Source organism: Papilio polytes, unplaced genomic scaffold, assembly GCF_000836215.1.
Source record: "Papilio polytes unplaced genomic scaffold, Ppol_1.0 DF822067.1, whole genome shotgun sequence".
NCBI lineage: Eukaryota > Metazoa > Arthropoda > Insecta > Lepidoptera > Papilionidae > Papilio > Papilio polytes.
The window spans coordinates 7,802,151-7,812,716 of record NW_013527137.1 but is presented as its reverse complement, the minus strand read 5'-3'; the positions used below and the strand labels follow the sequence as shown (position 1 = coordinate 7,812,716).

The window sequence follows — 10,566 nt, the reverse complement described above, 5'->3', positions numbered from 1 at the left end:
TATTCCTATACAAAGTATTTTAATCTTAAAATGATTTAACATTTTAACAGTGGGAGCCCGATTTAACATCTTCGCACGAATGGGTCGGCTCGCCCACCACAATACCAATACCACACAGACAGGCGTGAAGTAGGAGCAATTCCGCCTTTCGTCTGATGAGTGTGGTGCCGGAGGCCCAGCCTTAGTCCCTTTTTTCTCATAAGTGAAGGAAGTGTAGGGAACGTTGATTTGACGGTGCAAGAGACGCATAGGAAGGGAAAATATCTTCTTTATGCGTCTCCTCCGTCGATTAAGGGTAGACAACGCATCCGCTATTGCGAATGTGGGGCAGCGGTCGCTTTGCCAGTTTGGCGGTGGCCACTTGCTCGTTTGCCACCTTATGTTATAAAAAAAAGTGATTCCTTAATTTGTTTGTTCTGTATCGTAATGTGTAGCTACACTTTATCTTTCCGGTTTTGTTAAATCATCAGTAAAATCACAACCGAAGTTAAAGAATAAATTCGTCACAATTTATTAGATAACAAACCTAAATCCAATTAAACTAAAGCATTTGAGCATTTACTTGAGACAAACACGGACGGCGCTAAATTGGCTCTTGTAATTCGCTCTTGGTTGAATTTTACTAATTTAAACGACTAAATACTAATTTTAAATCGACGTTTCTAGTTTTAGTGGTAACATACTAATCTGAATTATATAAGGCTAATGGAAGGCCCCAGGTTAAGACTAGAAGCTAATTTATACTAGCAAATACTATTATAATTAAATACTTATTTACTATATAAACTAATGAGGTGTATCGCAGACTTTGAACTGGCCACACTTCGGTGGAAGGCAATGTTTTGAACTTATCGCTTAGTTATCATTTAAAATTGTCTATGACTAAATCTTGGAATTACATTTCTAAGTATAATAAAGTAGTTTTACAGTGTCAATTTACGCCAAGAAAGTAACCAAATAACTGAGTGTTGTAGTAAGAAATTTACAAAATATAACAAAAGTAAAAAAAAATCAACACATTCAACTTTTACCCAAAGAGGATGCATAATAAGAATCTTTCAACAAAATTACGATTCGTAAAAAAAAGTTCACACCAAACTATAATAAATTGGTCCTAATTCAAATTATAATTATCATTTCTAATCAATCACGAAGTAGGGAGAGATCTTCCGCATCATCATCATACTGGTCTTCTTCAGTTCCATAGAGCGCGGCCATCAGCAGGGCCTGCGTGGGCGCCAGGAACACGGTCGGCAAGTGAGCCAGCCCAGACGACATACACGACACTTTCATCTCCCAACCTAAATAAAGTTCCATTGGTAATGTTACAGCGAAATAAAGAATCTGTAACTGACACAGGCAGCCTGTGTCAAGTATACATAAGGTATAAGAAAGCTAAAATCATCGGTCGTATAAATCAAAGTATATACTTACCGAGTCCGACTGCTTTAGGGACAGCGGCCAGTGCAAGGGCGCGGCACTCCGCACGTCGCAGTAACCCGTAGTGTGCGTACAGCGAGCTGCCTGCAGCAGCTAGCGACACGCTGCTTATTTCTATAGCCAGGAAAATATACATTTAAAAATTATAGTAAAGAGTAAATTAAAGTAAAGAGCATCAAAATCCCTCAACATCAGCGAGAAGTTTTCCGGTTCCGGTTTTTTATTCGAATCATAAACGTCACATCCCTATTTTCTGTCATTATTGTCAGATATAAACTGTACATGGCAACATCTGTTGTCGATACTTTGTTATTTTCTTAATCTTTGACATCTAAGACCTTATTGGATCGCTAAAGTACGTTATTACCTAAGAACAAAGTAGCCAAGACATCGGTGATGTAAAGACTGCCCTCAGCTTCCCACAAGAGCGCGCAGCAGTCGATGTAAAGCAGTAAGAGTGCCAGTAGACGTGCGGTGGTGCGGGGGGCGCGGGGAGCGGGGCGCTGCGACCGCCAGCAACCAATCAGAAACGGCACTGTCGTTGTTGTCACCGTCCACAATATGCCGCTCAAAGGAGGCAGAGCTGTACGACCACACTGTACCATAGACAAGAGTATGAGATCTAATAATATTAAAATAGGTAATAGCAATCAAATAGATCCTTTTAGGCTATCGATAGCATTTTTATCTACGTACTGAGGTAAACTAACAAAGAATAGAATGGCGAGTGGTGCAGCGATCAGGGACACGGCGTAGTTGAGTGCTGCCAATATAGGCGTCGCTGGTGACGAGTCGTAACAAAGTGCCAGCGACAGCCAGCCGCAAGGTCCGCGTGAACGCGCCACCAGGGCACTAAGAGAAATATCCTAAATCAGTATAAAATGTACGTTATGTTTAATGAACACCAGAGACAGGATTTAGGCGTAAACGCATCTGCAGTTCCTCATAGCTGATGTTCATGGTCGTATCAACTAAAATTAGGCGTTGCATTACTCATTTGCCTCATTTTCGTAACAATTCTATTGTATTACCAACATGTCTAACACATACCCTTCTAGTAATCGTCTATCGAGCTTAGCGTCTCGCAAGGCAAGTGCGGACACCGCAGCAAGTACTGGCGCAATCACTTGCGCGTGCAGAACAGATAGTGCGTATAAACGCGGAGGAATCGCTCGCACACCATTTTCTCCACGCAATGAAATACTACGTCCCGTTATGTAGTATAAACTAGAAAGTGCGCAAAATCGCACAACTTCCATACGAAGTGTACCTATAAAAAATAAAAAAAAATATGTAAATATCAAGAAGAAAAAAAAAATGATGATTTAATTGTTGTTTATAAGATAGTTTCAGATTTTTCATCTATACAAAAATGTTTCTCATTTCAAAAACAGTAGCAGATTTTGTGAAAAGTAATAATTAAGATTAAGTAAAAGGTTGCTCGGTAATAAAAAAAAGGATTAGAATAAAAACTGAGCTATGTATGTGGCATAACATTGTATTGTGTAATAAAAATCTGCAATTTTCTGCAATCCCTCTAAAGTAAGCAAAAATTAGTTTAACTGTTAAAGTCTTTATTCAAAGCATTGCATAAATAATTTTAAAAATAAGCAAGCGTTCATTAGAATTTCTATAACAACAATTTTGTTTTTGCTGCCTTAGGTATGTTTAGTTTGAGAATTTAAAATCTATTCCCTTGCATTAGATGTTTAATTTAATTATGAAAATTAGCACTGTAATAATTAATCTAAAGCCTGTTATAATGTAAGTGAATAATCTTAAAATGTATAAACATGATGGCTTCTATTTACTACTTGTTTTTTCATCTCTTGTCCATCCATCTCTATTTTAATACAGATTTACTTTTCCATTGTTAACTTTTAGTAAATAAAAAATAATGTAAAAAAAGATGATTTTAATAGAACCTTTATAGAACCATATGGAACACTTCTTAAGTTACTAAAACTAATAAATTCCAAGACTTGATTCTAAAGTGTAACATACTTATTTGCAATTTCTTTTGATCAACTATTATTACCAAATATCTATGTGTAGTATTTTAAGTTCTAAGTTTGTCTATGCATATATTGTGTGTAATTTAAAAGCTATAAAAATTAATTACATGTTCATATGAAGTGCTATGCGTTCTAAAATGATCTATGTGTGAACATGCAGGGTAGTTGCCTCCGGGAGCGCCCAGTCGAGGAGATACCACCGCCAGGGCGACCGCTACTAGAACGCCGAACACCATCCAGCGTTTCTTAAATTCTCCCCACAAATCAACATTATATTCACTACGATGACTAATGAGCCGTTTTCTTTCTTCGTGCAAAACAATCGTCGAACTCTCAACACTTGTCATCTTAAAACTTGCAGACTTGGTAATTTAGAATTTGATTCCGTTTAAAACACTCCAATATATTTTTGACTCGCACAACAATAAAACTTAATATTTTAAAATACAAAAAAGTTAGCTAAACCAAACTTTGTTGTGGTTTTAATGTTATCACTGTGTTATCAAAAATTGACATCTGCATAATTCAAAATTGACGCGTATCTGCAATAAGTGACGCATACCGGTTATCCGCATTTCCCTTTCCCAGTATTTCCGCATTCACTTAATCGGTGACGTCATACCGTTCTTGTCTGGTTCAGTGTGAACAGCATAACCTAAATATTTACCAAATTGTAGAAAGTGATAGCCAAAAATCTTTGCTATTTGTGTGCAATTTATATATTACTTAAAAAAATACCATTAATACTAAAGAAAAGGTTGCTGGTGCGCCAAAAAGAAAAAGGAAAATCAAATTGTGTTTAAAAATAATAAAACCGTAGAGAAACTCTTTCCATTTCGCTTTTGACAGTTGAGTCGATAAACAACTGACATTGACAGCACGAACCCAAATATAATTTATTTATTTATTGTTTAGACTTTATATTGCTAATCTTTTTAAGCAATAGCCATAATACTATAAAACAACAAAAATGTTATTGAACTCAGTTAAAAGGGTCGCCACCACTTTTAAGAGGACTCCAATTTTAAGGTTATATTTTATTTCTAACAATCAGCTGTTTATCGTATTTGTTTATTTGGAACGTAACATTATAATTTAAAATTATGAATTTCAGTTTGGTGCGGCACAAGGGTGCTTATGAAGGCGATGAAAAGACCACAGTTCGGGTAATCAATCAAGAGTTGGAACTAGGCCTTATGGTGGATTCCTACGCAACAGTAAGTTTTCTATTAATATCTGGTATCAAAATGAGATTATTTGTTGTTGTTATATCTTGTTAATGACATGTAAGATCACCAGATCCTTGTTACTATTCCAACTTAATTTTACAGAAATATTTTTGTCATCATTCTTTTTATACTAAACTTAATGTGAAAAGTTCTCATTTGTTTTAGTAACTTAGGAACATTTATTGCAGTATGGCTTCAGATTAAACAATGGTGTGACAGTGCTGGGCCCTATGGCTTTATTCCCAAGGTAATTATCACAATACAAAAAAAAATTCAATGGACAAGAATTCTTGCTTTGTATATACATTTCCAGGAACCTTTTTCCGGGAGTTTTATTTTTAGGATATACCCATGGATGAGTGTTTTCCACTGCATTTAAAACAACTAGACAAAAGCATAAGTTTGCATTCTATGACTAATTGTTTCCAGGACAGTATTGTCGTGGCAGGTGCGGGGATCATATGAAATCACAGAAGAATCTTTGCGACTCTTCAAAATATTGGAGCCCAAAATAGATTTACTGGTTAGTTTATAAAACCGAAATTAGTAAAGATATTAGCATTGTTTCACTTATAGAAAATATTTTGTCCATAGATAATTGGATTGGAGACAAATGAACGCAAGGCCGTAGACACTGCGTTCCGCGCCGCGCGCGCTAACAAACTGAATGTGGAACTGCTAACTACTGAACATGCATGCTCTACATTCAACTTCCTAAATGCGGAGGGCAGGTAAAATGAAATTTTATAAAATTCCTATTGGAAATAACTTTTACTTATCTTTGAAATGTATCATGTCCATGTTAATCTAATATTAGTTTGTTTTTATGTTGATATTCAGACATATTTTCCAGTGAATATTGCTTTCCCATGAACCAATGTTACTGTATAGGCAAATAAATTATAACAATTTATTTATTTATTGTTACAGACTGAATTAAAACAGACATTTTGTTTCATTAATTTGAACACTAAAGGCCGAATACTAAAACAACATTTAAATATGTCCCATTTTAAATGATAAGACCATGCTTAAACTACAAATTCCATCAAAAATTTTGTAAGATTTTCATTATATAGGTATATAGTTGGAGTTATTGTGTCCCCAGGTCTGTAGCAGGCGCACTGATCCCACCGCTGAGTGTGACTGTAAACGAGGATGACATGCTGCAAACGCAGCTGCATTACAGGAACCTCTACCAACAGGACTTATAGAAATGTACCAGCGGCACATCTAGACTTGTACCTACAAGAAGTCGAAACTTGTACCAATGGCACATCTGAACTTGTACCAATGGCACATCTAGACTTGTACCAATGGCACATCTAGACTTGTACTAATGGCACATCTAGACTTGTACCAATGGCACATCTAGACTTGTACCAATGGCACATCTAGACTTATAGCAATGGCACATCTAGACTAGTAACAAATAATTGTACTTTTAATTAAGTTCCTTAGGACTTTAAGGCAATTAGAAATGTGTCTATAACATTAAAATTGTAATTTAACTCATTTCTCAACCAATATCTTTAGTTGTTGAAAAAATTGTAAATATTAGAGTATTAATGTTATTTTGTTTTAAGTAATGAAAAATATTTGTTTCTACGCATTTGTTTTTTTTAAAACACTCAAATATATAGGAATTGTAAAAAATAAAAAGTGAATAATTAACTCATTTAATTTTTAAAATCTTTATAAATACTTCCAATATTTTACAATATAGTAGTAATATTAACAATTAAATTAAATAAATTTTCTTTGAAAAAGTGCATGACATCACATAGCAAACAACACAAAGCAGGAAATTTCAATATGAAGATTTTAGTTGTATCTGTAGGTTTCCATTTGTCTATATGAAAACATTGCTATCTTTGGACAAAAACAGAGGAATATTTATATTCTTCAAATTAACTTAAATATGGTACATTGTGAGCAAACATTGACTAACGACTCGCATGTACCTCTCCCATACACTCTTTAAATCTGCTTCCCTGAAAAACATTAACAAAAAAAGATTTATTTGATGTAACATATAAACTCAAAAAATATTAGGTCGATTTTAAAAATTATGCTATATTTATTATTAGATTTTTAATGAAAAAACTAATTTAAGTAAAATAAGTAAGATTACGCAGCATTAAATGTATACAGTCCAGTTAATACCTTAGAACATCCATCTGCAATGCGCATTGCTCGTAAGCGCACAAGAACTGCGCAAGGTCCGTCTTGGGCCAGCAGCCTAGCCGCAATGGCTCTATACATCTAAAATACCAACAATTTGTTGTAGTTACAATAGTAATACATTAACAAAAGTTAATTAGAATAATACTTACCGCTCTAAAAGGTCAATAAACAGAGAGCGAAGTTCGCGTCCGCGGTGCAAATTGCACGCCACGCCTACCAAAGCACGCGTGTACAATCTGCAAGAAATATCAAAATTATGAAACATAGCTGTTGCTCGCGACTTCGCCCGCGTGATATTAAAAAACAATAAAAAACACAGTCTATGTCACTCACAGATAAATTACCTTTCTAACGGTGAAAGAATTTTCTAAATCGGTCCAGTAGTTTTTGAGTTATTTCAATACATACAAAAATAAAAATCTTTCCTCTTTATAATATTAGTATAGACAAACGAACATTTTCATCAGTGTGATTAAAATCTAAATTCAGTAACATAATTACATAAAGTGGTATAAAAAGAAACATTAAAAGATTATAGGACAATTTCATTTCTCGAGTACACTCTCCGGACAACCTGAAGTTAAGTTCCAATTCTTGGTACGACTTATCGAGTAGCTTAGGTCTGAGCCGCATGCAGACGAGGTGTTTATGCTCCTTCTCCTTATCCAACAGCAGCCGAAGCTCTCGCAGCTCCAGCAGGAACTCGCGGTCCATCTCCGTGTCGTAGTACTCCGGCCCTGTGCAGCTGTACGTCCAGCTACCCATTATAGCCTGATAACATATACACATAAAAGATACAGTACACAATAAGAATTAGTATGGTACACAATTAGAACAGGTACGGTCCACTTTCAGATTTGGTATGGTACAGAATAAGATTTGGTACACAACAAGACATGGTATGGTATATATTATATCTGGTATTACTGACAACATATGCAGTACACAATAAGAATAAGCACGGTACACGATTAGATCGGGTACGGTTTTTTAGATTTGGTATGGTACAGAATAAGACCTGGTACTCAACAAGACATGGTATGAAACTTAATTAGATCTGGTAGCATTAGCAAATAAAAGTTCAAACAATCTGAGATACCTAGATTTAATTATGTATGATGTTTTATTGACTTTCCGAATTTAAATAGTAGGTATATCTACGGCCAACTTCTACCATAAATTCCATTAAACTTAACGTCTAACAGATTATAAGCCGCACTTACGAATCAAAGTGTAATTTGTTTCAGAATTTGGCCGTTAGCATACTAATCTCAATGAAATTGTTTATAAGTTACCTGTGCACAGTGGAAGAAGTCGTTAAATGAGAGGTACTGCAGCTTACGCTTGCCGGTCTCGAAACGCATACACGCTATGAATACAACCGCACCATATTTCCTATGAAAATAATCATCATTTTATAGGTATACACATAAAGCTAAAAATATAGACTAAAACACTCTTAAAAATTATACCTGGCTAGAGGCTCTGATATAAGGAAGGTGTTTCGAATATTCGCCACCACATTGCCTGGCATTTCTTCAACAGCTTTAAAGACTCTTCGCACATTATCAAACTGTCGTCGACAGCAGCGTAGCGGTGCACCTGATCTCTCTGCTACCTATAAAAGTTATAAAATTGTCCGCACTTAAACAATCTACAAGATATATGCTATATTTAGATTAGGCAATTTTGCAAATTGCATTTATGACCATATCGGCTCTGTCAGTAACAAAAGTCTCTAGGAATTTTGAGCTAAAATACACTAACCTCATCTAAATCCTTTCTATGTCTTGATGATAACTTCCGACCAAGTAGTTCTCTAATAACTGCATCATCTAAGTCATAGTATCTGCAAGATTAAAATAGGCTGCACTATATTGAATTCTTAAGTATCTACATTGGGCTTTTGGTGGTGGTCATAATCAAGGTATCAACGTAAAACAGTAAGTAATGAATGCGGATGAATTCCCTAGCTTTTGCTTATCTATACTATTATAAAGAAGAAAAATTTGTATTTTTGTATGTATTGAAATAACTCATATAAATACTGGGCTAATTTCGAAAAAAGCTCTGTTATTACTGAGTATTATAGGCTGTATCTATTATTCTTACTTCTCAATAAGCATCTGCTTTGTAGGCTCATCAATCTGGAAAATCATCTGCTCAGATAGTTTTGACGGGACTGTCAGCAGCCGTTCAAGTAAGGCAAAGGTTCTGTAAGAAAATTGATATGTATTTAAAATTATTGTATCTTTGACATGATCTCAATAAAAGATTAGTTAATTTACCTGTAGTGATCCAACACATCACTGGCTATAAGTTCAACTGTAGCTCCCGTTTGTTTCTCAGCTGACCGTTTGTGTAGAGTCGATACTGCTTCACTAGCTATAGTGAGAACAGTTTAGAATTAAAGAACATTCATATACTCAGGTTTAGATACGAAATTATCTTTTTTCTACTTTGTAATGAATTAGAGACTTTATTTAAATATTCAGAAAGAGATCAAAAGTTTCATAAAACCTTTTTTAATAGATGAAAGTAACAAACAAGAGATTTTTATGGAGTTTTGCAAGTCGTGTGAAATATGTAATGGTATATAACCTTGATTTAAAAAGAAACTTACATGAACAACCCTCAATCCATAGTTGATATATTTCAGGATCAATGAGAGTAAAATTACTGACAAATACATCCACTTCTGTGTACATTTTTCGTTATTAATATTCCAATATTTTCATTTATCAATTTTTCATATCAACAAATTGATTGACAGATGACAGAAAGTGGGCATTGACAGCTGTCATGTTAACTTTTTTTTGATGTAGATCCCGAGTCTTTCGTCCAAGTTTATAATATTGCAAACATTTACTGAATTTAAGAAATAGTGTCATATTGAAGTTTTTTTAATAGATGGGAGCAAATGTGCGGTGGAAATACCAAGGTGGTCATAGGCACCTATGGACATTAGCAACACCAGTGTCACTGCAAATTGCTCTCAAGATTTTAATTATCAAAACTCTCTCATCCTTGACATTGTTATAAGTGAAGGATGAGATTAGACATTAGTGGTGGCCATTTGTTCTACCTGGATATATCTTTGGCTCTGGGTAAATATCGTTTGAAATTCCCTTCTGATGAAATTAATTTAATTTCCAATAAGAGCTGTTTAGCCTCGCTGGGTGTAGGTGCGTACACTACTCGATGTTTAGCTGTGCAACTAAACAGTTAAATTGGCTGCGAAACCATCGACAATCGCACTACAGTTGTGCGATAGTCAAAGGTGTGCGCCCGCTTTAAAAATATATTGGACATTCTTAGTTCTATCCACAGTGAAAAAGAGTTAAAATAAATAAAACACCGATAAGGACAAATACCTTTTATTTAAATTTCATTGTGCATATTTCGGTAAATATAAAAAAATATGGCAAAATAAAACATAATCGAGCGTGCATTCTTTAAAAAAAAATCAGCGCATCGCCGCAACAAACAGCCCGCTGCAACACGCCTCGCCTCAAGCGCGGCTTACTTCCTCAAGACAATTTAAAAGGGCTTACAATTAATAACAACTTTTACATAATTTTTATTTTCTCTGACAAAAATAACTGTCTCATTTTTTCCTTTTTCCCTTCGATATATCTATGAGACGGAAGCCGTTCGTAGACTAGAATGAGTTCCGGAACTCCCGTGCACAGCTG

The 10,566-nt window shown here is 35.0% G+C and overlaps 3 protein-coding genes across 4 annotated transcripts; 1 reads left to right on the top strand and 2 right to left on the bottom strand.

Moving 5' to 3' along the window:
• Positions 1–330: 330 nt before the first annotated feature.
• On the bottom strand, positions 331–4,145 carry LOC106107264. 2 transcript variants are annotated; one of them, XM_013288044.1, is made up of 6 exons: positions 4,018–4,145; positions 2,491–2,710; positions 2,151–2,292; positions 1,808–2,036; positions 1,435–1,554; positions 331–1,301 (listed from the first exon to the last, which is right to left on the bottom strand). In XM_013288044.1, exons 1-6 carry the CDS (start codon positions 4,052–4,054, stop codon positions 1,144–1,146), a joined length of 906 nt encoding a protein of 301 aa, XP_013143498.1. In that variant the 5' UTR covers positions 4,055–4,145; the 3' UTR covers positions 331–1,143. The 2 variants fall into 2 exon arrangements, with proteins under 2 accessions (XP_013143498.1, XP_013143499.1); XM_013288045.1 differs by lacking the exon at positions 4,018–4,145 and adding an exon at positions 3,563–4,008.
• A 156-nt stretch (positions 4,146–4,301) lies between these two features.
• Positions 4,302–6,292, top strand: LOC106107024 (NADH dehydrogenase [ubiquinone] 1 alpha subcomplex assembly factor 3). Its single transcript, XM_013287703.1, has 6 exons — positions 4,302–4,484; positions 4,570–4,672; positions 4,873–4,931; positions 5,114–5,207; positions 5,279–5,415; positions 5,793–6,292. Exons 1-6 carry the CDS (start codon positions 4,426–4,428, stop codon positions 5,896–5,898), a joined length of 558 nt encoding a protein of 185 aa, XP_013143157.1. The 5' UTR covers positions 4,302–4,425; the 3' UTR covers positions 5,899–6,292.
• A 103-nt stretch (positions 6,293–6,395) lies between these two features.
• On the bottom strand, positions 6,396–9,653 carry LOC106106980 (acidic fibroblast growth factor intracellular-binding protein). Its single transcript, XM_013287644.1, has 10 exons — positions 9,495–9,653; positions 9,160–9,256; positions 8,984–9,085; positions 8,639–8,720; positions 8,344–8,489; positions 8,167–8,266; positions 7,446–7,642; positions 7,021–7,107; positions 6,851–6,949; positions 6,396–6,678 (listed from the first exon to the last, which is right to left on the bottom strand). The coding sequence occupies exons 1-10, from the start codon at positions 9,577–9,579 to the stop codon at positions 6,600–6,602; spliced, it is 1,074 nt and encodes a 357-aa protein (XP_013143098.1). The 5' UTR covers positions 9,580–9,653; the 3' UTR covers positions 6,396–6,599.
• Positions 9,654–10,566: the final 913 nt, after the last annotated feature.

What these genes read in the sequence shown, in the direction of transcription:
- LOC106107264 (XM_013288044.1), bottom strand. Translation starts at nt 4,054, where the DNA reads ATGCGGAAATACTGGGAAAGGGAAATGCGGATAACCG. An exon ending in AAGGGAAATGCGGATAACCG is followed by an intron (nt 2,711 to 4,017) that starts GTATGCGTCACT and finishes TATTTTTTATAG; the next exon opens with GTACACTTCGTATGGAAGTT. An exon ending in GATAGACGATTACTAGAAGG is followed by an intron (nt 2,293 to 2,490) that starts GTATGTGTTAGA and finishes TATTTCTCTTAG; the next exon opens with TGCCCTGGTGGCGCGTTCAC.
- LOC106107024 (XM_013287703.1), top strand. Translation starts at nt 4,426, where the DNA reads ATGTTATTGAACTCAGTTAAAAGGGTCGCCACCACTTTTAAGAGGACT. An exon ending in TGGTGGATTCCTACGCAACA is followed by an intron (nt 4,673 to 4,872) that starts GTAAGTTTTCTA and finishes CATTTATTGCAG; the next exon opens with TATGGCTTCAGATTAAACAA. An exon ending in AGCCCAAAATAGATTTACTG is followed by an intron (nt 5,208 to 5,278) that starts GTTAGTTTATAA and finishes TTTTGTCCATAG; the next exon opens with ATAATTGGATTGGAGACAAA.
- LOC106106980 (XM_013287644.1), bottom strand. Translation starts at nt 9,579, where the DNA reads ATGTACACAGAAGTGGATGTATTTGTCAGTAATTTTACTCTCATTGAT. An exon ending in ACTTCTTCCACTGTGCACAG is followed by an intron (nt 7,643 to 8,166) that starts GTAACTTATAAA and finishes ATATGTTATCAG; the next exon opens with GCTATAATGGGTAGCTGGAC. An exon ending in TTTATTGACCTTTTAGAGCG is followed by an intron (nt 6,950 to 7,020) that starts GTAAGTATTATT and finishes TTGGTATTTTAG; the next exon opens with ATGTATAGAGCCATTGCGGC.